Source organism: Acomys minous (assembly GCF_964271855.1).
Source record: "Acomys minous genome assembly, chromosome: 17".
Taxonomy (NCBI): domain Eukaryota; kingdom Metazoa; phylum Chordata; class Mammalia; order Rodentia; family Muridae; genus Acomys; species Acomys minous.
This window is the reverse complement of record NC_140500.1, coordinates 23,477,520-23,503,952: the sequence shown is the minus strand read 5'-3', so window position 1 is coordinate 23,503,952 and position 26,433 is coordinate 23,477,520. Positions and strand designations below refer to the sequence as shown.

The window sequence follows — 26,433 nt, the reverse complement described above, 5'->3', positions numbered from 1 at the left end:
CAAAAAATAAGACATTGAGCAACATGCTCCAGTGGGTGGGTGGCCCTAACCATAACAGCAGACAGACAGTTCTAGCTAGACTCAGTGGATTACCGAAGAAGAGGAAGAAAAGAAGCAGAAAGATGATGTTGGGAGAGGAACATAAGGTGGGCTGTATGACCAAAATACATTGTATACATATATGAAATTCACAAAGAATGGATGAAATAAAATGGGGGAAAGGAAATAACTATTGAAAGCTTAAATGGTAAAACACAAAAATAAAATATCTAGCATAATATTCAGTTCTTTTTAACATACAAAAGCTACAGTCCTACCTTCTAGGGCAGATCCATGTGGACAGAGGAACTAAATTGCCTCTGTAGCAGTGGCCCAGGCTGTGGCTTTGCTGGACAGGAGTCAGGCCCCAGAGCTGCTGAAATGTAGAAATGGCTTTCTTTTTTTTTCCCCCTCTGGTAGAATTTTTTTATTAATTTATTCTTGTTACATCTCAATGGTTATCCCATCCCTTGTATCCTCCCATTCTTCCCTCCCTCCCATTTTCCCCTTATTCCCCTCCCCTATGACTGTTCCTGAGGGGAATTACCTCCCCCTGTATATGCTCACAGCGTATCAAGTCTCTTCTCGGTAACCCGTTGTCCTTCCTCTGAGTGCCACCAGATCTCCCCCTCCAGGGGACATGGTCAAATGCCAGGCACCAGAGCACATGAGAAAGTCATATCCCACTCTCCACTCAGTTGTAGAGACTGTTCTGACCATTGCCTAGATCTGGGTAGGGGTTTAAAGTTTACCACCTGTATTGTCCTTGGCTGATGCCTTAATTTGAACGGGACCCCTGGGCCCATCTCTGCCTACCATAATGTTCTACTTGTAGGTTTCTAGGACACTCTGGATTCTTTTACTTTCCTATTCTCCCATGATTCTCTCATCCAGAGTCTCAATGGGATGTCCTCCCCTCTGTCCTAGTTTCCTGGTAAGTGAAGGCTTTCATGGGACATGCCCCATGGGCATGCAGATGTAAGTGAGTATATACCATTTGAGTCTTTCTGCTTCTGGGTTAACTCTCACTCATTATGATCATTTCTAGCTCAATCCATTTATCCACAAATTTCGGGAATTCCTTGTTTTTAATAGCTGAGTAGTATTCCATAGTGTAAATGTACCACAGTTTCTTTATCCATTCTTCTATTGAGGGACACTTAGGCTGTTTCCATGTTCTGGCTATTATGAATAAGGCTGCTATGAACATGGTTGGGCAAATTTTCTTATTGTGTGCTGGAGCATCTTCTGGGTATATTCCAAGGAGTGGAATAGCTGGGTCTTGAGGAAGCCCTATTCCCAGTTTTCTGAGATAGCACCAGATAGATTTCCAAAGTGGCTGTACTAGTTTGCATTCCCACCAGCAATGAAGGAGTGTTCCTCTCTCCCCACATCCTCGCCAGCATGTGGTGTCACTTGAATTTTTTATGTTAGTCATTCTGATGGGTGTAAGATGGAATCTCAGAGTTGTTTTGATTTGTATTTCCCTGATGACTAAGGAGGTTGAGCATTTCTTTAAGTGTTTTGCAGCCATTTGATATTCCTGTGTTGAGAATTCTCTGTTTAGTTCCAAGCCCCATTTCTCAATTGGGTTATTTGGTTTGGTGGTGTTTAATCTCTTGAGTTCTTTATATATTTTGGATATTAGACCTTTGTCAGATGTAGGGTTGGTGAAGATCTTTTCCCAGTCTGTAGGCTGTCGCTTTGTTCTCTTTACAGTGTCTCCTGCCTTACAGAAGCTTTTCAGTCTCATCAGGTCCCATTTATTAATTGTTGCCATTAATGTCTGGGCTGTTGGTCTTCTGTTCAGGAAGTTGTCCCCTGTGCCAATATGTTCCAGGCTCTTCCCCACTTTTCTTCTATCTGACTTAGTGTCTCTGGTTTTATGTTGAGGTCTTTAATCCACTTGGATTTGAGTTTTGTACAAGGTGACAAATATGGGTCCAGTTGCATTGTTTTACACATAGACATCCAGTTAGACCAGCACCATTTGTTGAAGATGCTATCCTTTTTCCATCGAATGGATTTGGCTTCTTTGTCGAAAATCAAGTGACCATATGTGTGTGGATTCATATCTAGGTCTTCGATTCGATTCCACTGATCAACCAGCCTGTTGCTGTGCCAGTACCATGCTGTTTTAATTACTATTGCTTTATAGTACAGTTTGAGATCAGGTATGGAGACTCCTCCGGAGCACCTTTTATTGTACAAGATTGTTTTAGCTATTCTGGGTTTTTTGTTTTTCCATATGAAGTTCAGAATTGAACTTTCAATGTCTTTAAAAATTGTGTAGGTATTTTGATAGGCATTGCATTGAATCTGTAGATTGCTTTTGGTAGGATGGCCATTTTTACTATGTTAATTCTCCCAATCCATGAGCAAGGAAGATCATTCCATCTTCTCATGTCATCTTCAATCTCTTTCTTTAGAGTTTTGAAATTTTTTTCAAACGAGTCCTTCACTTGCTTAGTTAGAGTAACTCCTAAATATTTTATATGGCTTGTGGCTAATGTGAAAGGTGTGGTTTTCCTAATTTCTTCTTATGCAAGCTTGTCATTTGTGTATAGGAAGGCTACAGACTTTTTTGAGTTAATTTTGTATCCAGCCAATTTGCTGAAGGTGTTTATCAGCTGTAGGAGTTCTCTGGTGGAATTTTGAGGGTCACTTAATGTACACTATCATATCATCTGCAAATAGGGATAATTTGACTTCCTCCTTTCCCATTTAGATACCCTTGATCTCCTTTTGCTGTCTTATTGCTCTGGCTAGAACTTTGAGTACTTTATTGAAGAGATGTGGAGCGAGTGGGCAGCCTTGCCTTGTTCCCGATTTTAGAGGAATTTCATTGAGTATTTCACTATTTACTTTGATTTTAGCTATTGGCTTGCTGTATATAGCCTTTATTATGTTGAGGAAAGTGCCTTGTATCCCCTATCTCTCTAAAACTTTAAACATGAATGGGTGTTGGATTTTATCAAATGCTTTCTCTGCTTCTAAAGAGATGATCATGTGTTTTTTTTATTTTCAGTTTGTTTATATGGTGGATTACATTGATGGATTTCCGTATATTAAACCATCCCTGCATGCCTGGAATGAAACCTACTTAGTCATGATAAATGATATCTTTGATGTGTTCTTGTATTCGTTTTGCAAGTATTTTATTTAGTATTTTTGCATCGATGTTCATAACAGAAATTGGTCTAAAATTCTCTTTCTTTGTTGAGTCTTTGTGAGGTTTAGGTATCAATGAGACTATGGCCTCATAGAATGAATTTGGTAATATTCCGTCCATTTCTATCTTTTGGAGTAGCTTGAAGAGTATCGGTATTAGCTAGCTCTTGAAGGTCTGGTAGAATTCTGCACTGAAACCATCTGGCCCTGGGCTTTTTTTGGTTGGGAGACTATCAATGATTGCTTCTATTTCTGTAGGGGAAATGGGACTATTTAGCTTGTTTATGTTTTCTTCACTCAACTTTGGCAAGTGAAATTGGTCAAGAAAATCGTCCTGAAATGGCCTTCTTTAAACTAGGTCTCTGGGCTTTTCCTGAAAGGATGCTAATTGTGTGAGTGACAGCTCTACACCCCTGAGCTAATAATTTCTCAAAAGTCCCCATCTCTGAATAGCACCAAATTGGGAATCACGATTTCCAAATTTTGTAGGTTCAGGACCACTGACTCCATGTTATCATCAAAAGCCAAGTCAAAGTGACAAAGTGAATAGTGACTACTGCAGATCCACTGAATTGGCTAATGACCATAGCCCCAAATAAAACAAGCAAACCTACTGGATTCTCAGCTGATCTTTAGAAATAGAAAACTTTTAGGTCAAATATTGCCCTGGCCTGCGGGGTTCAACTAAAACTCGGAAGGAAGTTCACCGGTTGAAAATGCAAGACATAAAGTAGGAGAGCAAGTAGGATTGATCAAGCTCTCAAACTTTATTAGTCAGGCAGCAGCTTTTATAAGTCAAAAGGCATGGAAGCATTATAAGTCAGAAGGCATAGCAACCCAATTTCAGGCTTTTCTCAAAACACAGGGAATCTCAGGCAGGGTCATAATATCTTGCCAAACAAGGTGTATGGCTCCATCTTTGTCTATTGTAACTGCTAAACCATAATAGGGCTGCTCCATCTCCATCTGTCTTTAGTCTAATTTCTGTCCCACAACAGGGTCTCAGCTAGTTTCTGGTGAAAGGCAAGCTCTGGGAAAAACAGAGACTTAAAGGTGCAGACTCTGACAAGATGGCTGAAAATTGGCGTTATGGCCTATTGTCCCCAACAAAATATAAAAACTTTGGACTGAATTATGAAAATGTCAAAGGCAATTTGGGGGATTTGAGTCCCTTGAAGAAACATCCTGACACCAAACATATGCAGTCAATGGGACTGTGGGGACTGTAGGGGGTGAAGCAGTGATTAGATCCGTAGGGAACAACTGCACTCACACTTTAACACGACATTATGTCCAGTAAACACAAAATATCAGTGTATCCCTCCAGCCAAAACAGGTGGGGTGGCACATGACAGGGGTTACTTTAAAAGATTAAACTCTAGTAAGGCAAAAAGTCTAGAGAAATAATAAACTTCTAATTATGCATATGACTGTATATAATATATATATATATATTTCTAGACATAAATATGATTCACTAAGACAATGTGAGCAATGTAAATGGACCTAGTGAAATGATCTACAGGCGGGCAGTGATATCACACACCTATAATCCCAGCATTCAAGAGGCAGAGGCAGGTGGATGTCTGTGAGTTTGAGGCCAGCCTAGTCTACAATGTGAGTCCAGGACAGCCAAGGCTTCACAGAGAAACCTTGTCTCAAAACACACACACACACACACACACACACACACACACACACACACTCACAGAGAAGGCTACACAGAGAAACCTTGTCTCAACACACACACACACACACACACACACACACACACACACACACATGAACGAAAGAAAGAAAGAAAAAAGAAATGATCCACAGGAGATAGTTATTGACAACTATGCTAATTAAGCCAATGAAAATTTTATTATATGATGACAAAGAACAAACTCATGCCTCAAAGTCTCTTGGTGCCAAAGCTCAAGGAGATAGCATTTTTAAAGACAAAAACCACACTTACCTCAGTGTTTGAGGGGGTTCGAGCCGTATCTGGCTTTTGCAGAGTTTAGTGGTATTTTCCAGACACCACATGACAATTATTTTTCACTTACACTTCCTCATCTGTATTTCTTAGCCTGCACAACATTAATAATTTTTGTTAATAGTTCTGGACCACAGTCAGGGTCACAGACAGTCTCAAAAGCATTGGAAAGAAGGTTGTGGCTACTGGGGTGAGGGTGGAAGGCTGAGGAGTGTACAAAGAGAAATGACAGAGAGTCAGGACAAGACGGTGTCACCTTAACCTCTTCAAGACTGAAGCAGTAGTGATCTAAGAAGGGAGCTGAAGATGAATGGATGCACTTCTGAATCCTGTAGAACCTCTAGAAAAGCACTAATATAAATATCCCGCACACTGTTCCAGAAGCCAGAGAGGGAAGGGATGTTTCCTAATTCACATGAACAAAAGGAAATGCCAGTGTTGCCCTGACACCAAAACCAAATAAGGACACACACACACACACACACACACACACACACACACACACACTTCATTAAAAACACAAAAAATAACCCATTTTTTGATGCATATACATACAAAAGTTCTCAAAAATTCACAAATTTAATTTCACTTTAAAAACATCATGCACTAAGGTCAAGCTGTCTCTTGCTCTTGAATACAAGGAAAGCTTGACAAATTAGTAAGTGCACTGAAGCTCAACACTGTTGAGATATGTTCTGTGAAGGTGTTTCTGTATATTCAATGCCTAAACTGGTGGAGCGCTAAGTACTAGCTGGATCTGGGTATAGTTATTTCTATAACTCAACAGAGAAAGAGAGAGAGAGAGAGACAGAGACAGAGACAGAGACAGAGACAGAGACAGAGACAGAGACAGAGAGACAGAAGACCAGGAGAAAAGAAAGAGGCCTGGGAGATTCACCAGCTGACACAGAGGTGAATGGATGGAACAGAGTGAAGCAGAGAGAAAGGACTATTCACATGGTGGGGCATAACGCCAGGATGAGATGGGTTAAGCTTGATACCTGGCTGGAGACTGCCCAGCTAAAAAGCCTAAGCCTTAAAATACTAAAAAGCCTCTACATCAGTATTTACTGCACTACAGGACATAAAGTCCAACTATACATACTCATTTCAATACACGTAAAAAGCTTTTGGTGAAATTAGGTGGTCCTCCATCATAAGAAGACTTGAAGGAGATCCAAGATGGTGGCGAGCAGTGTGGACCATGTTTGGAAGCTCTAGTGAACAATTCAGGGAATTGCACAGATTTCTGAGCTAGGAACACCAAGGTCCCCACACCACGGCAGCAGGAGTGCTCCACGGTTCAGAGGGACCAGGGTGCAGAGGACCTGCTTGCCCCTGCACACAGGAGGAGCGAGGATTTTCTTGGATCAGAGCAGCAGCGGCAGAGACAGCAGTGTCACCAGTGGCACCAGCGGCACCAGCGGTGGTGGCTGAGGTTTGCAGCTCAGAGCCTTCCAGTGGAGGCAATTGGTGTGGTGGACGGTGGGAGTTGCTGCGAGAGAGGGGAGTCTGGACAGGATTTGGGTCGCGTGGTGCCTTGAGACCCAAACTGGACTAGGCAGACAGTTCAGCCCCAGAGTCCTGGGTTTGCTCAGTGAGCTGTGCCGTAGAGACACTGGCTCAGCTCAGCAAGCACTTCTGCCCAAGGCACTACCTCAGTGCGGCTGCAGCTCCCCTGCTGTGACACAGGCTGAGCTGAGTGCTCTCTTCCACCCTGGGTGCCAGCACAGCACGGCCACAGTTGTCCGGCCGTGACACAGGCTGGGCAGAGAGCTCAATTCCACCCTAGGCACTAGCTCAGTGCAGCCGCAGTTCTCCTGCGGTGAAGCAGGCTGGGCGGAGTGCTCAGTTCCACTGGAGGCGCCAGCTCAGTGCAGCCACAGTTCTCCTGCTATGGCAGACGGTTCAGGCCCTGAGAATCTAGGTGAGCTCCACGTCTGGAAATAATCAAACTCAGGGGTGAAATTAACAAATTAGAAACTAAGAAAACAGTCCAAAGAATCAACAAAACCAAGAGCTGGTTCTTTGAGAAAATCAACAAGATAGACAAACCATGAGCCAAACTAACTAAAAGGCAGAGAGACAGTATTGAAATCAACAAAATCAGAAATGAAAAGAAAGACATAACAACAGACACTGAAGAAATACAAAGAATCATAAGATCCTACTTTGAAGGCATATATGCCACAAAATTTGAAAATCTAGCTGTTGTCCCTCTCCCTATTTGTGTGCCTATGAGGGAGTTGGTCTAACTCCTAGTCTTTCTGTTTGCAACACCATAACAGCACCATAGATAAGTGGACAGGTTAGGCCATTGGCCAATCTTTCAGGACAACACATAAGCTATTGTTCTAACCAGCATGTTTTTTTTAATATCTTTTCATTATTTAAATTATTTAAGGTTCTACTCTAAGTTTTTTTTTCCATTAGCCCTCTGATATTTAAGCTTGGGCTTACCTCAGCATTGTTATTCCAAAGATGTTCTTCCATTTCAGAAATGCCAGTGTTTCTCTGGTCTCTAGTACCTTTAAGATGCTTTCTCAAGTCCCAGATCTGTACACCGCTTTTTCTTCCTACTGAAAAATTTTTAGGAGGCCAGTGTAGCATGTCTGTTTTCTAACAAGAAGCTCTCTGTCAGTTCTGAGCCTGTGTTATGCACCATCTCAGATGGCATGCCCAGCCATTTGATATTATACTTTTTTGTTAGAACCCATTTACGTTTCTATCTCTATCACTTCTACCATCAGCCTACAGGAATTTGAGGCCATTCACTGACATACTCAAAATAATAATAATAAAAAGATAAATGGGGAGTTAAGATGAAAAAGTGAATTATTTTTTTCCATGGAATTTGGAGAAAAGGGGCCAAATCAGGAGACAGTGAGACTTCTAATTGATGATTAACTAGGGTTCAGAGGTCAGTCAATGAAATACAGAAGTTCTGTTTCTTTTTTCAAATGTTATCATGCTTACCCTACATACCCTTCAAGTACATTCTTTCTTTTTACTTAATTCCTCAATATTATAATTGATTTATCTTATACTATACCTTCTTATCAAGCCAATGTCAAAGGATCTTTAAAAATATATATACATCCCTATAATCTAGAGTAGAAAATGCTGATGTGTTTCCCAACTCATACCTTAATGTCCTTACAAGGGAACTGAGTTGTAGCCCAAATGTTACTCACCTCAGCATTTGAAGCAGCCACCTTTAGTTGCACAGTCTACATTTGTAATAGTGATAAGATTTCAAGAGTGTGCCTCTACATGAGATGTGTGGACTCCTGTCCTAACCCAGAAGCTTTAGACATAGTGACTTATAAGAGGTGAGAGTTTTCTCTTTCACAGTAGCCACAATTCCCCCTTTTTACACATAAGACCAAAAAGAATATATGCTTGAATGATCGGAGACAGGAAATCTGAAAAATTCCAGCCTCGACTACTCTAGTTACTCTCAAATGAGGAAAGAGAGGAATGGAGACGTCACATCCCAGGGAGTGCTGCTAGATTCTAGGTGGGTAGAAGCAGCGACGTGGTAAACATCACATGATCCTAGGACAGCCATCTACTGCAAAGATTTCCTGGTCATTAAGACTGAGAAAGTCTGTTCTAATGCAGAATAAGCAGATTCTGTATGTGGTATGGGTTTCCATGGCCTTGATTCTTTACCAACACCATCCACTATCTGGCACCCTTCCTGAGGCTGTTGTAACCTATTTGAGTTGTACCAAGGCCACCACTAAACACAGTGACACTGACAGAGAACTCTTGCAAAAAAAGTCCACTGTTCTATTTGGACACCTTGGATGGAGGTTCCTGTTTACACAGAACACTTGTATATAGACCTCTGTAGACTGGGGGAGTCTCTGGAAACAGTGTTAAGGAAGAGGACACAGAAGCCCCATCCTCTTGTCCTTTCTTCCTACACCATGTTGAAGAACACACAGGCTCTGCCATGTCTCATTTCAGTTCTTCTTGCCTTCCTGCCTTCAACTTCCTCATACTTTGGAGATCTGTGAGTACCACCTAGGCCCTCTTCCATAGCATTCCTCTTCCAATCAAAAACAAATCATTTTCTTTCATAGTCCCTTATCCTACAAACCTCGTTAAATCCTGTTTGCTCTTTAGTTAACAAATAATTATTGTATATATGTTTTCTAACTTTAGTACTAATTGGTTCCATGTAATCTTTTCCTTTCCAGCTCTAAAGCAATCAGTGTTACTACACTGGGGTGTCATGTGATTTAGAATAGCATTCCTCTTAGATACCAGTAGTATCCAAAATCCCAATAATCAGAAACATTAAGTGTTGAAACTGTTTAACCACTTTCAAAATAAGCATTTAAATAGTTAAAACTCTGGGTTAGAAATCTGTAGCCTATAGTTTAACCTTGGTACTGGTAAGACTTTTGGCACAGCAGAACACTGTGTATGTTTGTGTCCTAAATTAACACTCTTGTTAGAATCAAAGACCTTGGATAAAGCTTGCTGTTTGGTGTCTAAAATGTCCACATTATTAGAGTTAAATTGTTGAATGATTTTTTTGTTTTGTGATTAGAAAAAATATATTTTACAGTGGTAAAAATAAAAACAATCTGGTGATATTTTTGCATAGTGTGATATTTCAGTGATGGGTTAGGTTGATTTCTAGTTGGAAACAAAATCTCTAATGCTAGGAAAATGTAGAGAGTACTCTTACAAACAGCCTTTGGCACTTGCTCAAGTGTAACATGGGTAAATTATGCAACTCTGAACTTCATAGTCACATTATAAATCTTAGGTCAGAGAGCACCCAAAATTAAAAACAGGGTAGTGAGTTATTTTTGAAGAAATAAAGAATGGTAAAAAAAAAAAAAAAAAGAACTATCCTGATACATGTTTTAAAAGAACAGTTATTCTTCCTATATAATCATTAAAAGAAAATAAAAACCATCTAGAACTGGCTGTTTAGTGAAGGCACTACATGTCATTAAAACCTGACTTGGTAGATACCACTGCTGAAGCTGAATGGTTACCACTACAAAAATTGATAACCCTTTTGCCACTCTGCTGTCATGCTATCAACCTGCCATCTCAGGCAGTAGACAAGTGGATTACAATGATTATTGTGATGAAACTACATTCATGCACAATGAGATCTGTCATCATCTGGCCTGAACTCCTTCATTTCCAGGAAGTATATGGTGCTGGTCCCTTCCCAACTCCAAACTGAGACCCCTGAGAAAATCTGCCTCCATTTCTTCCATGTGAATGATACGGTGACTGTAAGCGCCTCCCTGCAATCCAGCCAGGAAAGCATAAACCTCTTCAATGGGCTTGTGGTTGACAAGGACATGTTCCACTGTGTTTCCTTCACTGTGAGTACTAGATACCTGTTTCAATTTGTTTTATGTATTGATGTACATGTTTGTGTGAATATGTATATATGATATACATACATATTTCTAAAAAGAATATTAATCAAGAAACATATCTGTGACTTCAAGACAATAGAAACTTAGAACTTGTACCCAATAAACAAATATCATAGATTTTCCCAATCCACAATGGGGAGAGGCAATTCCATCAAAATACTACCACCCACGGGAAGGTGGGCTTTGACAGCTCATAGTACTTTCTGCCGGGGAATTACAAACTTTCAAATAGCTCTCCAGCTAATAAGGACCACATCTCCTATGTGTAATTGATATCCCAAGTAATTGCTTGGTTTCTTCTGGACCTATCTTCAAGACGTCATTCTTACCACCCTTAATATATTATCTCATAATGCCTACCACAACTAATATACTGTCTTTTCCTCTTCCTCAGTTTCAAAGTTAGACTAATTTTTAATCAAGATCATATTTACCCCATAAAAATACTTTGGTTTTGTTGCTTACATTGGTGCATACATAAAATGTGTGGGTTTATTTTTTACTTTTTTTTTTGATACTTTTTCCCTTCCACATAACACTTAAACAGAAACTAATGGACCCTCCCACCTCCATCTCCTTCCTGTGATGTGGAAGGGGATGAAGTGAAACAGGAAATCTAAGAACTGCATAGGGTCAGGCAATGAAAGGTCTTGTTTTCTTCTCATTCTCAGCTCCCTAGGGCTTCCCTTTCTGTGAAGAATGTGGATCTCTCTGTCGACATCCGAAGATATAATCGAGAATTAAACGAAAAGATGATTGTTCTAGTGAAGAACAGAGAAAATGTTGACTTTGTCCAGACAGACAAACCGATGTACAAGCCAGGACAGACAGGTATGAAGCTCCATGATAGGCAAAGGAATTACGATGCCATCCCTGACCTGGCACAGAGAAGGCCTAGGTCTCTGGACCTCACTAGAACATTCTCCCTCTCTTTTTTCCCAGTCAAATTTCGGGTTATCTCTATGGATAAAAATCTACGCCCCCAGAATACATTGGTGAGTCTTTTACTCATGGGCATTGGTAGGTTCACCAAGATGAAATATTACTGCAATATTCTCATTTGCAGCCCCTTACTAAGGTATGAATTGATCCTGTTTTCTGTTATGCTCTTTTGCCTATTTATGCCACTTGCTGATTTGTCATTGGCCATTCTCTGTCTTCTGTATATGTGAAAAACCTTATTTCTCATTCTATTATTGGTAATTGTCTCAAGGTTTTCTTTATACTTCATGGAGTATTTATTGTACAGAACCTTTTAGTTTGATCATGTACTTCAGTCATTTCTTTTGTAGTTTCTGTTAATTTGTGCCATCCTTAAGAATTCCATTTCTAGCCTAATCAGGATATTCATCCCATCATCTCTATTATCTTTATAACTTAGTGTTTAACATTTGGCTCCTTCGCTAAATAAACCTTTTAAGAATAAAATTGCATTTTACAGGCACTTGTCTTCTGCACCTAGACAAGTGACTAGTATCTAAGTTATTTACTCTCTATTATAAATAGGAGCTTCTCTGATGGGGGATGGGAGATGTTTTCATCTATAAGTATAAAGATAAACCAGTGACAGTTGGCTTCATACTATGTCTTGTAGCAGCATAATAATAATGGGTCACCCTGGGACCTATGACATGTCTAACCACAAGTCTGTGCCCCTATAATTATATCAAGTGTGGATTTCATCTTAAATTGGTTACTTCCATGGCAATTGTGCTACCATGACACCAGTGGGCATATCTTGCCAGGCCAGTGGTTCTCACAGTTGATACTGTTCACAGCTGGGTGAGACTGATGATTATTTTCCTCCTCTGGTAATGTGCATAGCACCTTCCAGATCTAAGAAAGCTAGTCAGTAGGGATGATTGTTATAGTCAGTATCAGCTTGACTGTAGAATGTGAAAGCCTAAACTGAACACTAAAGGACATCCTCTCCTCCAAAAAAACCATAGATTACTGTATCAGAAAAGAAGTAAAAAACTGTAAGAGCCTGAGGTGAATTCTGTAGGAAACAGAATAAATACAAGGAAACAGTCCTCTAAACACAGCATAGCAGCTCCACGGATGAACTTACAATTGTGTTAGCATGCACAGGCATGGATATGTTAAGCCAGGCCAAACCCTACCATGGAGAGGAGAAATGCACATGAAGGCACACCCTGAGTAGCTGTTGTTAGCTGAAAGCTACTAGGAGAAAGTCAGTTGTCTTTAAGAGTATAGACCCTGGTAAGTCAATCATGCTCCAGTGGAAGTACACATATCCAAGAATATATGGGCAGCACAAATTGGAACTAATGACAGAGAAAGAGAAGGAGAGAGAGAGAGAGAGAGAGAGAGAGAGAGAGAGAGAGAGAGAGAGAGAAGAGATCTGGTATAAGTTGTGGGAAGGTGTGAATAATATCATAAAACACTATACAAAGTTCTCACAATACTAGTTAAAAATTACAGAAAACAGTAATCCACTTTTATTTAACTTGTCCTTTACAAATAACAAAGTACACTAGATGCTATCTGTTGGAGAGTCTAAAGATTCTATTTATCCCATTAATCTGTTGTGTAATTCTACCAAGTATCTTTTTTCTCTTTTCTACTATTTATTCTTCCTTTATACAAAACATCCAGATTGCAGCCTCCCCTCCCTCCACTTCTGCCAGTCTCCCCCATAAACTCCCTTCTCCTCCACATCCATTTCCCTTCAGAAGAGAGAAGCCGACCTAGTGATATCAAGTGAACATGGTATAACAAGATGCAATTACACTAGGCCCTTATATCAAGGCTGAGCAAGGCAACCCAATAGGACTAAAAGGGTCTCAAGAACAAGCAAAAGAGTCCTAGATACACCCACTTCCACTGTTAGGAGTGCCTCATAATCCCAAGCTAAAAAACCACAGCATGTATACGGAGGGCCACACACAGGCCCCACCAGCCTCCATTATGGTCACTTCAGTCTCTGAGGCCCTATGAAACCTGTTTAGTTGATAGTGGAGGTGGTGTTCTCCTGGTGCCCTTGACACCTCTGGAGTCCCCTATTCTGTGGGGTTCCCTGAGCTTTGCTTGTTGTTTGACATTGGGTTTCTATATATGTTCCCTTTGGCTGCTGGAGGAAGCCTCTCTGATGATGACTGGGCTAGGTACTAATCCTATGAGGATAGCAGAATATCATTAGAAATAATTTCGATGACCCTTTTTTTTTTCCTATCCTATTTTGGTTCTACCCTTGGTCTCTGAGCCATCCAGCTTCTCATCCCTTACCATCCAGGCAGTATGGGGCACAGGCTTCCTCTCATGGCTTGGGCCTCAACATAGACTATTCATTGGTTGGCAACTCCCACAAGCTCTGAGTCACTATTGCCTCAGCACATCTTGTAGGGAGGACAGGTTTTAGGTTGAAGGTTTTGCAGCAGGGTTAGTGTCCCAGTCCCACCAATTGGAGTCTTGCCTAGTAACAGATGATGGCCAGTTCAGACTTCAAATCCTTCATTATTAGGAGCCCTCACTAAAGTCACCCTCATAGATTTAAGGAAGTTTCCACTGTACTAGATTTCCACATCAACCCATGTATGGCCCCTTATTCCTGCTATCTCTCCCCATATTCTTTCTCTCCTTTCCTCCCTCCCTTGCCTGATCTCTCCAGTTTTCAACCCCACCCTCTCTGAGTCCACTGGTAAAAACTACTGTTTTCCCTTCAAATGGAGATCCATTCATCCCCTAAAGCCCTCCTTGTTATTTAGCCTCTCTGGGTCTGTAGACTGCAGTATGAGTATCTTTTACTTTACAGCTAACATACACTGTGAGTACATATCATGTTTGTCTTTCTGGATCTGGATTTTTTCACTTAGACTGATTTTTTCTAGTTCCATCCTACATCACATATATACACATGTGTATGGTTCTGTTGGGCAACCCTAATCACTGATCTCTGTAATCTTATGACACTGTAAACTTTCCAGTGTAGGTTGTTGTCTTAATTAGGGTTTTAATGCTGTGATCAGACATTATGACCATGACAACTCTTGTACATATATAACATTTCACTGGGTCTGGTTTACAGTTTCAGAGGTTTAGTCCATTATCATTATGGCCAGAAGCATGGTGGGATGCAGGCAGACATGGTGCTGGAGAAGGAGCTGTGAGCTCTACATCTTGATCTGCCAGCAGCAGGAGACTGTGTGCACACTGGACATAGCTTGAGCATTTGAGACCTCAAAGACCTGCCCTCAAAGTGACCCATTTCCTCCAACAAAACCACACTTACTCTGACAAGAATGCACTTCCTAATAGTGCCACTCTCTATGAGCCAAACATCCAAACACATGATTCTATGGGAGCCATTGCTATTAAACCACCATAGTGATGACTCACTTCCTTGACTCATTTCCTAATACTTTGTGTGTCACTCTGTGTTACACGTTCAACTGTATGCCCGTGTGTGTGTGTGTGTGTGTGTGTGTGTGTGTGTGTGTGTGTGTGTGTGCGCTCATGTGTATGCTAGCCAGAAGACAATCTTAGGGTGTGAGTTTTGAGGTACCATACACCTTGGGCTCTGAGTCAGAGTCTCTCACTAGCCTGGGCCTTGATGATCAGGCTAGGCTGCCTGGCCAGTGATCCACAAAAGCTGTCTTTCTTTGCTTCTCCAGCTAAGACTACAGCAGGGACTTGTATCTGCTTTTTATGTTGATTTTGCACATGAGAAACAAGTCCTTATACTCCAGCAGCTAGCACGTTACCAACTGCTTCTCCCTCCCATCTTTCACCACCCAGTGTCATAATAGTCAAAGCCCTTTCATTTTTATTTAGGGTAAATTCACTTCCATGAATTAATCCTTTCTTCAAAATTTCATCAACTTCTCCTGAAAGTTTTATATTGACTTTACTAACAGGTTTCAACACTACAATCAGCCTTGGAAATGTGACTGAGATATTAACACCATCTATTGATTTGGTGGGTGTGAATCATTTAATAACAAATGTTTCTGCCTAGTACACAGAATATCTACCCATTAGTTTAGATTTCCTTTTATAAGTTTCCTAATTACAATGTTCTTGTTAGGCCTACTGGATTTCTTCGTTGACTTATTCCTCAAACCATAGCTTTCATCAATGAATCGAGTTTATAGAATTTATAATTTGTTGGGTTCATTTTCAATGCAATTAAGATTTTTCTATGTATTTCATTATTTTTTTTCCATGTCGATCGGGCTGAGTTCATTAGTCACAATGACTTATCTTCAAATCCAATAGCTTTTGAGTGTTGGATATAAAGTGATCTTGCTACTACTATGTAGGGTTCATTTTTCTCCCAATTAGAAAATTAAAAGGCAGGGAAAACCTTGAACATAGTGGTCAGAGTCAGCCATGGAAGAAAGGCTTTCATTAGAGGTGAGGAAATACACAGAGCAGGCACATGGGAGAGAAGACCCTCTACAGAGGGGGTGTGGGAGTCCTGTCTTTTTCTAGAGGTTGGGTGGGGTTTTTAAGGATCTTTGAGAGGTCTTTCTTCTTAATATATGGTTGATGATGTTCAACAAAGACCAAGACTTTAGGGTAAAGTTGTCCTGGTCTTGGTCTTGCACATGTGAGATTGGCCCACTGCAGATATTATCCACAGTACTAAGAGGTAGAGCCTTTAGGTCTCTGTCTCAGATCAGGAGTGTGAAGGAGGAGCCAGAATTCCACCATTTTAATTATCTTTTTGTGTCATCTCTTTCTATCTGTCTATCTAGCAGGCACTGGCTTAATTTTTAGTTTCTTACTCTGATAGTAACAATCTTACCTCTTCACTCATAGTTCTTTGCTGGCCATATAGGCCAGAGCCTCCAGGAAGATATCAAAAGATAACATATGTAGGACTTTTGTAAAAATTTCTTACTTCTCAAATTTGATACTTTGCAGTGTCAATTGACTTTTTTTTAAAGACAGGATTTTACTATGTTATTCTTGCTGGCCTGGAAGTCTCTATGTAGACCAGGCTGGCCTTGAGTTCATAAAGCTCCACCTGCCTCTGCCTCTTGATTGCTGGTATTAAAGCATGTGCCAAATAAATTAATAAAAATATTTTAAAAAATAAAACAAGTGCCACCACCATGCCTGTCTGGATCAAGTACTGAAGCAATGGTTTTAAAGAGCAATGTTTTAGTCAACAAGTATGTCCTTTTTGCTTTGTTTTTTTCTTGCTTCATCTTGATCTAATAAAATTCAAACTGCAGCTTGTACAGTTTTCCACTTCATCACTACTTACAAGTGAGAGTGAGACCAAGAAAGAGAAGAAGGCATTGGTCGTAAGTGCCAAATTGTTCAGAAGGTCAAGAAATAAGACACACAAAGAAAGATCAGCAGAAAACGGAGAATGACTATTGTCTTGGTATCAGGTCACACTAAAACGAGTGTCTTAACATAGGCGTTTTAAATAGGTTTACAAAGCAGTAAGTGTCCACGTGGCTTTTTCATAGATCCTTAGTTTTCGTTCTCTCACATTCCCCTCCCATCTCTCCCATCCCACACACTCATCCCTGCTTAAACTTTCTGCCCCTCAAAGTGTACCTGTGCTTTGATTACATCTATGTCACTCCATGTCCCCTGCCTTGAGGGATTTTCCACCCCAGTGGCCTTCTGCTAGTTTCCTTGTCTCTCAGGTACTTCAGGTTAAACATGTAATTCTAAATATTTAGAGTGAGTAAACACATATGAGACAGAACATATAGCAATTGTCTTTCTGAGCCTGGCTTACCATTGTAATTTTTTAGAGTTTTTTGTGATTTCATTTTTTATAGATGAATAAAACTTCATGGTGTACATGTGTACCATGTTTTCATCAGCCATTGTCATGACTCATCTTTCTATACTTTCAGAAATGAGTTCTACATCACTAAAATTCCCTTACATCAGTCAGTGTTTGCTCCATTATAAACAACTAGAAAGAGCTGCCTTTTTCTCCTTTTTGTTTTTGTTTGTTCTTTGATGAAAGGTTTCTCTGTATATCCATGACTGTCCTGGACTTGTTTTGTAGATGAGGCTGGCCTAGAAGTCACAGAGATCCACATGCCTCTGGCTTTTTGAGTGCTAGGATTAAAGGTGTGCACCATTGTGCTCTGCTAAAGCTTTCTTCTTCTTCTTCTTCTTTCTTCTTCTTCTTCTTCTTCTTCTTCTTCTTCTTCTTCTTCTTCTTCTTCTTCTTCTTCTCCTCCTTCTTCTTCTTTTCCAGACAGGGTTTCCCTGTATATTTTTAGATGTCCTAGACTTGTTTTGTACACCAAGCTGGCCTCAATCTCACTGAGATCTACCTGCCTCTGCTTTCCCAAGGGCTGGTATTACAGGCTTGCACCATCATACACTGCTATGGCTGTCTTCTTTAAGCTTGTGCTCACCTAAAACGACTTTGCCTCTTCAGACACCTCAGTTACTACAGAACCTTTAATGACCTTGCCATTGTCTGTCTTTACTGTATAGACTTCATCTAACCAACCAGAAACGTGTTGCCTGCAAAACCCCTGAACATGCAGCTCTTGCCTTAATCAGCAGCAATTCTCCTCTGAAGCATGAGCAGCTATTCAGCCCTTTTCTTCTTGATATTTCTCAGACAGGAGTCAGGCTAGAGTTTGCTCTGTTGAACTGTGTTCAGGAGGTGTATATTGAGTACACATGCTAATCTCTTTGTAGCTCAATAGACAAAAAATGGAAAGCCAGTGCCTTGCCCAGGACACTCCAAAGTTATACATTGTGAATGGATATATTTTAAATGAATAACCCTATTTCACACTACGATTATACCTGATCTGAACAACAAATTTCTGTAATCTCCACACTGTGAAAACCCAGGGTGTGTCTGAATGCAGATCAGAGAAATCGTACTGATAATGTCCCACAGTTTCATTTCCCCATGGAGTGTTTCTCGTGACTCAAATAATTCTAGAACATACAATTAAAATGTCTCCATGGTAGTTAGTTGGTTTTATATTAACTTTGTTACTGGATATTAAGTTCACCAAATTCTGGCTGAAACACATGTCCTAAAGCCCATTCAATAAATCTATTCAATTTGTTGTATGTGTGAAATTTCTAACCCCATGGTTCTCAACCTTCTTAATGCTGTGGCTGTTTAATATAATCCCTCATGTTGTTGTGACCCCAACCATAAAATTTTTTGTTGCTAGTTCATAACTGTAACTTTGCTACTAATATAAATCATGATGTAAATATTTTGCAGGCAGGTTTACCATATAGGTCGTGACCCCCTGTTCTAAACTAACCTTGTTTTCCTTTCATTTCAGTTTCCTCTGGCTTACATTGAGGTAAGAAACTTACATGTTTCATATTTAGAGAGAAATCAATCCACTGGAAGTAACTTGATATTGGAATGTTGTAGTATGGGTCAGTAGCCTTCTGCCATTCAAGATAACTGTTTTATTATATCCCACATTATCTTTATTTTTCCTTTCCCCAAGAGAATACTAGCAAGCTCCCAAATACTTCCATCATGAGCACATTGCCACCATGAGATGTGTTGTACTTAGAACTTTAATGACTAAGACAATTTACAACCTGGTTCACAGGATCCAAAGATGAACCGAATTATGCAGTGGCGGGATATCAACACAGAACACGGGTTCAAACAACTGTCTTTCAGCCTGTCATCAGAGCCCATCCAGGGCTCCTACAAGATAGTGATACTAAACCAATCAGGAGAGAAGAAACAGCACCCCTTCACCGTGGAGGAATTTGGTAGGGATCAGGAAGACTGGCGAGGGAAAGCGGATGCCATGAGTTTCCAGTTACCATGGGATGAGTGCTTTTGAATAAATTGAGTTCCAAATATGTAAGGCTGGGTTTCATCTAACTCTAGCAACATGGAGCTTCTAGAAAGTTCTGGGGTTTTCAGAAGCAAATACTTTGGTTTTCCTACTTAAGTAGATATCTCTGTGATGTGCAAGAACTGACATAATCTGTAATCACTCAACACTCTAAGTTTAGTCGGGGAGAGGGTTTACCTTCATAATGTGAAATCACCATTTCTGTGAATAGACTGGCCATTTAGGCAACTAGGAAAATCATTTCCCTGAATTTCTCCTCTCTCTCCCAACAGTGCTTCCCAAATTTGAAGTTCGAGTCAAGGTCCCAAAGGCCATCTCTATAAAGGATGAAAAAATGAATGTGACTGTGTGTGGAGTGTGAGTTATCTGGTTTTTGTTCTTCTATCCTTAAGAATGAACTAGGACCCAGAAAACACCCAGGATAATGCCTCATTGTAGACCATGTAGAAATATGAAGGCCCTGCCCTACCCTCTAGAATGTTCCCCTCTGGTGCTCGTCTCTTCTTCCTCGTCCTTACTGCTCTGTGTCAATTCCTGCTCACTTACATAAGTTGCTGATGTTAAGTCTGATGGCACCAACGATAAGATCAATTGTTTGAGGTAGTAAACAGTCCCTCTCTTTGGAGACATTAAGGTGCCTAATAAGTTCCACTGACCCATGTAAAGAGAATCCAAGCATTGCATTATGGCATCTTGTTGACCTATTATGGGTTGACAGAAAGAACAGAGAAACAAGAGCTCCCAATCTCACTCCAGCTCCAGCTACTACTGCCCAAGTTTAACTGATAAACAGCATGGTTTTTCTATGTGCATTTCTGTACCTGATATTTAATGATCTTGCACTACAGGAAGTAGAATTGCCACTTAAGTCTGGAGTCAGCATAAGTCAAACCAACCTAGAGAAATTTGAAAATGTGTCCGAATCAAACAGAAGAGGCACACCTTAGCTTACATTTGCTTGTCATTAAAAAAATAATAAACATGCTTAAAAACAAACATGGCAAGAAAGAAGACAAAAGATTGAGGAGCTGCATAAAACAGCTCTGAGTCATTCTCCCATGCTCCCCATTCGTCTCAGCTGAATAGAAGCACCCTCACTGACTAGCCGAGGGTCGTGATTTGGTTAGTCAATTTTTTCAAAAACACAAAAATGATAAACATGTGTCTCCTGTAGGTTCTTGGCAGGACTAAATCCTTAATATATACTTAAAAAGTATCAGGTGGTAATAATGGGCCATATGTGCTGTCACTATGACACTAGACATAGTCAATCTGTTACAAGTTGGCAGTAAGGACTATGGGTGGGAAGACGGTGGGTCTCTGCTTTACAAAGACCCCTGGTCTGTGTGAACTTGTGTTCTGACAGATATACCTATGGGAAGCCTGTCCCAGGACATGTAAACATAAGCATATGCCATAAAAATCAGTACTTCAGCTTAGAGGAAGAGAATGAATGCAAAGAAGTTAATTACCAGGTAAGCAAAAACTGTTCAAAGTCCTGTTTTTAATACCCAGGGTTAACTATCACAGAAATGCAGACAACAAAGTTGAGAAGAAATGCATCCTCAGATATTGAAAGAGGATGTTCAGGGCCTTGGCGTGTAGTTCAGTGATGAAACACTAGCCAGGCATGTGTGCAAGCTCCAGGACCGCCTCACTAATAAAAGGGATAGTCCTGGGGCCTACTAGTATTAAAAGGGTGTTCCAACAACTTTACTTGGCCACCACATTCATTTTTTGTATATAGTCATTGTACAAAATAGTAGGATTATGGCATATTCTCATGGAGTATCATGTATTTTAACCATACTTCCCTGTCCCATTGCCATCTCTACTGTCTTCTGTCCTTGCTCCTGTGTGTCCTTCTCCTCTTCCTGTATAGCCTCCACTACTTTCATGCCTTCCACACTACTCTTTGAAATTATATTTTTATTAGCACATATAAAATGTAGTATATTACACATGAAACCATAGGCTTCTTTACAATATATTCACTCACCTGTATTTCATACTTGATTACTTCCTTCATTACCTACCCTATTCCCTCCACCCTTCTTCCTGCCAGACCCTTCCTCTTCCCAAATGGAACAACTTCTGCTTTGCTGTCTTTCTTGTTTTGTTTTGTTTCATCCTCACATATGACAGAAGACATGCACTGTCATGTCCATGAGTCTGGTACAGCTTGTGAAAGGTGATGAGCTCCATGCCATACTGTTCTCTTCTTCAGTTTTGAGTATCCACTCATCTGTTGATGGGCTCACTTGTATGTGAATTATATAAATTACAAGCATGTATAGGAATGCATTTTGGTATGCTGGTAAAGCTTCTTTTTATGTATTCCTGAGAGCTGCTCATGTGGTCTTTTGACCTTTCATTTTCTGAGGCGCTAAGACACCGGGTTGTAGTTCACCCACAGCATATGAAGTGCACAGGGCATGAGGTCCTCTGCTCACAGGCAAGTGTTAGGGAATCCAGGAATGTTGAACATGTGGGGTTGTGTCCTCAATGGAAGAGATGTATTCCTGTTTCCACCCAAAACATTGGGAATAGATACAGTTAATGACCTGGTGACCTATATCTGTAGGGTCAGGCCATGCCTGAGTCTATACCAGACTCATCGTTTCTAGATCTTTCTCTTCAGCACTTTTTGTCAGTCAACAAAAACCCTTCCTTATGGGAGATGTCACTTGTACTTTACAACAGCTTGGGTAACCTCTGTGCTATCTGTAGAGCCAGACCACTCCTGAATCCCATAAACTTTTATGTTTATCTCAATCGTTCTCAGAAGACATTGATTACCTGTAGCTCTAGATCTAGGACTGGGGCTTTGTGGAATTTCCCCCTTTCACCACACTGGCAGGTTAACTGGTTTTTACCACTCTCTAAGTCTTGTTCAGGCAACCACATTGCTGAGAATTATATGGGTGTCTTTTTCCTGTTGTATCTGAAAGGCACTGTTTTTCCTACAGGCATTCTGGTCTTTTACAGTCTTTCTGATCCTTGTTTCATGGTTCTCCCTCATCCTTTGATGTACGAGCTATGTTGAAGATGTATCTATTGGAGTTGAGTCTCCCCTCCCTCTCTTCCTCCCTTCCTCCCTTCCTCCTTTTCTCACACCCTCCCTCCTCTCTTGGTTAATTGTGCCAAAGGTCTCTTGATCCTCTCTTCTTAAATAACCTTCTCTTAGACTCATTGATTTTTGTATACTTTATTTCTGTTTCTAATTTCTGTTCTGGTTTTTCATTATTCATTCCAATCTGTTATGGCTGTTTGATTTGATCCTTCTTTTCTTAATTCCTTGATTTGTATCCTTAAGTCATTTTTTGTGTCATTTCTTTTCATTTTATCAGCACTCAGAACTATAAATGTTCCTTTTGGGACAGCTTTGAATGTGATCCAGAGGTTTTGTTGTATTATGTTTTCATTTTCATTTAACTACAGTATTTTTAATTTTTTCTTTCTTTAGTTCTTCTTTGATTAGTTTTTATTCAGTAGTGTGTTGTTTAATTTCTATGAATTTATGTAATTTCTAGAAATTATTTTGCTATTGATTTTAAACTTTCTTGTATTGTGGTCAGATTAGGACACACTAGGTTATTTCAATTTTTCTGTATTTATTCAGTTTTGCTTTGTATCTCACTAATTGGTCTATTTTAGAGAAATTTCCTTTCACTGACTCAAAGAATAAATATTTGTCTGTGATTAGGTGGTATGTTATAGATATCTGTTAGGTCCATTTGATATATGGTGTCATTTAAGTCTGGCGATTCTGTATTTAATTTTTGTACAGATGCCTTATTGGAGAAATTAAGGAACAGAAACCAACTATAATTACTGAGTTTCATCTGTATCTTGAAGTCCAGTGATATGCTTTTTATGAAAGTATGTGTACTAGAGTTTGGTTCATATATGTTTTTAATTGAAGTGTCTTCTCAGTTAATTGTTCCCTTAATCAGAATAAAGTGCTCTTTTTATCTCATCTGATTAATATTTGTTTTAAATTAACTTTGTCAGATTTAGGAATAGCAATGCCTGCTTGCTATTTGGTCATTTTCTTTGAATACTCTTTTTCATCCTTTTATTCAAAGGTGCTACATATCTTTAAAGATAAAATGAGTTTCCTGTAAACAACAAAAAGACTGATTTTGTTTCTTAACACATTCAACTCTCCTATCTTTTTGATTGGCAAGATGAGGACATTAATATTTAATGTTATCATTGAAAGGTGTATGTTGATTGCTGTCATTTTGTTGTTCTTGTTGCTACTTGTGTTTAATCCTATTTTATGTCTTAGTAAGTGCAGCTTCTTTGATTTTTTTTAATGTAGCCTCTTAGCTATGCTTGTTCTCCTCTTCAGTCCAAAGTATTGTTTTTAGAATTCTCTATGGGACTGGTTTGTTAGACGTGAATACTTTTAGCCTATTTATAGCCTTGCGGTCTTGTCAGTTTTAAGAACTTTTGGGACCTTGTGAGTTATTTACATTCTGAGCCTTATAAGTCTTGTATGTGTCCTGAGTCTTACTGAGACTCCTTCCATATGGTATATTTAAGTCAGGTAAAATTTCTATACAACACTTTGAAAGTTATTTTTTGCCCAGATGATCAATCAATGAGTGTGTAGTACTAAAGTCACCCATTATTATTCATCTAGACCTATCTGTCCTCTGCTTCCTAGTGTTTCTTCTATGGAATTGTATGCATTAACAAGGTTACTCAGTATTCTTTTCATTGTTTATTCCTTTCACTAATGGGTAGTGACTTTTTGTTTTCCTGCAATTGATTTTGGACTGGTCTATTTTATCAAATATTAGAATTGATACTCCTGCCTTTTCTCACCTTGAATTTTCTTGATCTGTATCTTTCTATCCTTTAATTTGGGGGAAGGTGTGGTGGGGGTGTTTAATCCAACTAGCTAGCCTGCGCCTCTTATTAAAGAGTTAAAAGCACATATATTTAGGGTTGTTGTTGATAATTATTTGCTTATTCCTATTACTTTATTGGATGTGACAATACTATTTATCTAAGTATCTTAGTAACATAAAAATACTGATACTAATGCTAATAACAAATACTAATTAAAGATAGTAATAATATAAGCTGAGTCTCATGTTTATGATCAGATCTCCATGCTGTACAACACTAAAGATTCATTTTTCTGAAAGAAATCTTCACATGCAGGTTTGTGTTGAGCATCAATCTGAGCAGTGCACCCTATCACCTTGTTTTTATCTTGCATATCAGCTAGACAACAGAGGCTGCATCACACAAGAAGAAAACATTACTATGTTTGAACTAAATAAAAGACATATTCAAGCCCAGCATTTTCATGTCAATGCAAAGGTTATTGAAGAAGGGACAGGTACGTGAGTAACCTGAAAATATGGAAAATGAAATTGTGAAAATTGACTCCTGTTCGCATGAAGATGGTGGTGTAAAGGATGTAGAAAAGGGGTGTAGAATGCAAGCAGTTATCTAACTGGCTTTCAATGTCATTGCTAATTTCTTTTTCAGGATTGGAGTTCAGTGGATCTGGAACAACGAAAATTGAAAAAATCATAACCAAACTCATATTTGTGAAAGCAGAGTCACACTTTAGACACGGGATTCCCTTTCATGTGAAAGTAAAGTACTCTTTGGTTCATAGATGCTCTCGAGCTGTACGGTGATTCCTCGCCCTGGGCCATTCTGCTCAATGTTAACCTTGCCTGACATCATTGGTTGCGAAACGACAAATGTAGCTTATTGGTAGAGCTTGTCCTTCACATGCTTGAGTGCATGATTTCTATTCCTAGAACTAAACTCAAGACTTAGAAAGGCCATCAAGAATCATGAATCTAAAACATAAGTAACATATTTTTATTTATAACTACTGTACTTGAAAATCATAAACCCCAAAGTGTCACTATGGTTTAATGATAAATTCCTAATAAATACATGCTAGTAGCCTCAGGGCCCCAACAAGTATCTTGTGATGAGTCTGAGCACCTGCTTCAGATTCACACAGGATCTGTCAATGGTTTCTTATGAGTAACAGGTAAGTACAAAGCATCTATAAAGAGTTATGAATATGATACTCTGGGCCTCTGTGCTTTCACAACACAAACAGTTTTACTGGTGTAGACATGAAAGTGTTAGGTTTTGTTGAGACAATTGTTTTGCATGTTGAATTAGTTGGTGTACTTTTTTTGGATCTTTATAGAATGCTGAGACAGGTTTTTCCTCTTATAATCTGTGTAGTATGACCATACCTACACTATGCTTTTCTATCTTGTTCAATTTAGGTTCGCCTTGAGGATCTCCAGGGTTCTCCTATTCCAAATGAGCAAGTCTTCTTTATAGTACAATATGGCTACTCCCATGCTACCACCACTGACCATCATGGCCTGGCAGAGTTCTCCATCGACACCACCGGCATTGAGGGTGATTCCCTCAACATCAAAGTAAGTAAGAAATGAGGGCATAAGACACAAGGTGAAGCTTTGTAATAGCTTGAACTTGATAATGTGTAGTTGAATAAAAAGAAATGTTCCAGGCCAATTTTTCTTATTTTAGGGTAAAACACAAAGGGTTTATGATCATTAATAAAAGTATGAGCACATGTTGTGAGCACATTCTTTTTAAACACGGTATTTTGCACAGTCTCTTTATTGTATTTAGTTTTATATATCTCAAGTCAGGACCTTCAAGCAAAAATGATTAAAAGTCTGTTTTTACCTATTCAGTCAAGGATAGGTACTGTATGTCCTCAAATTCATTACCCAAATATGCAGTGCTCATATTCTCAAGTAAGAGGCATTTGTTGTTTAACTGAATATGGTTGACGTTACACTAATCCCTGCTTCTGGCACAGAGACAGACAGAGACACAGAGACAGACAGACAGACAGAAATCCAGCAAGCACTAGAAATGCAATCTGGAGCCACAATAAAACAGGAGGCCTGTAATCTGCAGTCAATTGGAACTACAGAAAGATTCCCCCTGTAAATCATAGCTCTGTCAGATATGTCATAAGAGGGAA

General features: G+C 39.6%; 1 protein-coding gene across 1 annotated transcript in view; it reads left to right on the top strand.

The window, feature by feature from the left end:
- The first annotated feature begins 9,056 nt into the window (after positions 1–9,056).
- Positions 9,057–26,433, top strand: part of LOC311588236 (murinoglobulin-1-like) — a 52,937-nt gene continuing 35,560 nt past the window's right edge. Inside the window, exons 1-11 of the mRNA XM_084765721.1 lie at positions 9,057–9,212; positions 10,371–10,554; positions 11,283–11,442; positions 11,554–11,606; positions 18,876–18,896; positions 19,158–19,326; positions 19,688–19,772; positions 20,782–20,890; positions 24,657–24,774; positions 24,927–25,036; positions 25,697–25,855. Coding sequence (XP_084621847.1) covers positions 9,127–9,212; positions 10,371–10,554; positions 11,283–11,442; positions 11,554–11,606; positions 18,876–18,896; positions 19,158–19,326; positions 19,688–19,772; positions 20,782–20,890; positions 24,657–24,774; positions 24,927–25,036; positions 25,697–25,855 — 1,254 coding nt within the window. The 5' untranslated portion in view covers positions 9,057–9,126. The remainder of the gene's footprint in view (positions 9,213–10,370; positions 10,555–11,282; positions 11,443–11,553; positions 11,607–18,875; positions 18,897–19,157; positions 19,327–19,687; positions 19,773–20,781; positions 20,891–24,656; positions 24,775–24,926; positions 25,037–25,696; positions 25,856–26,433) is intronic.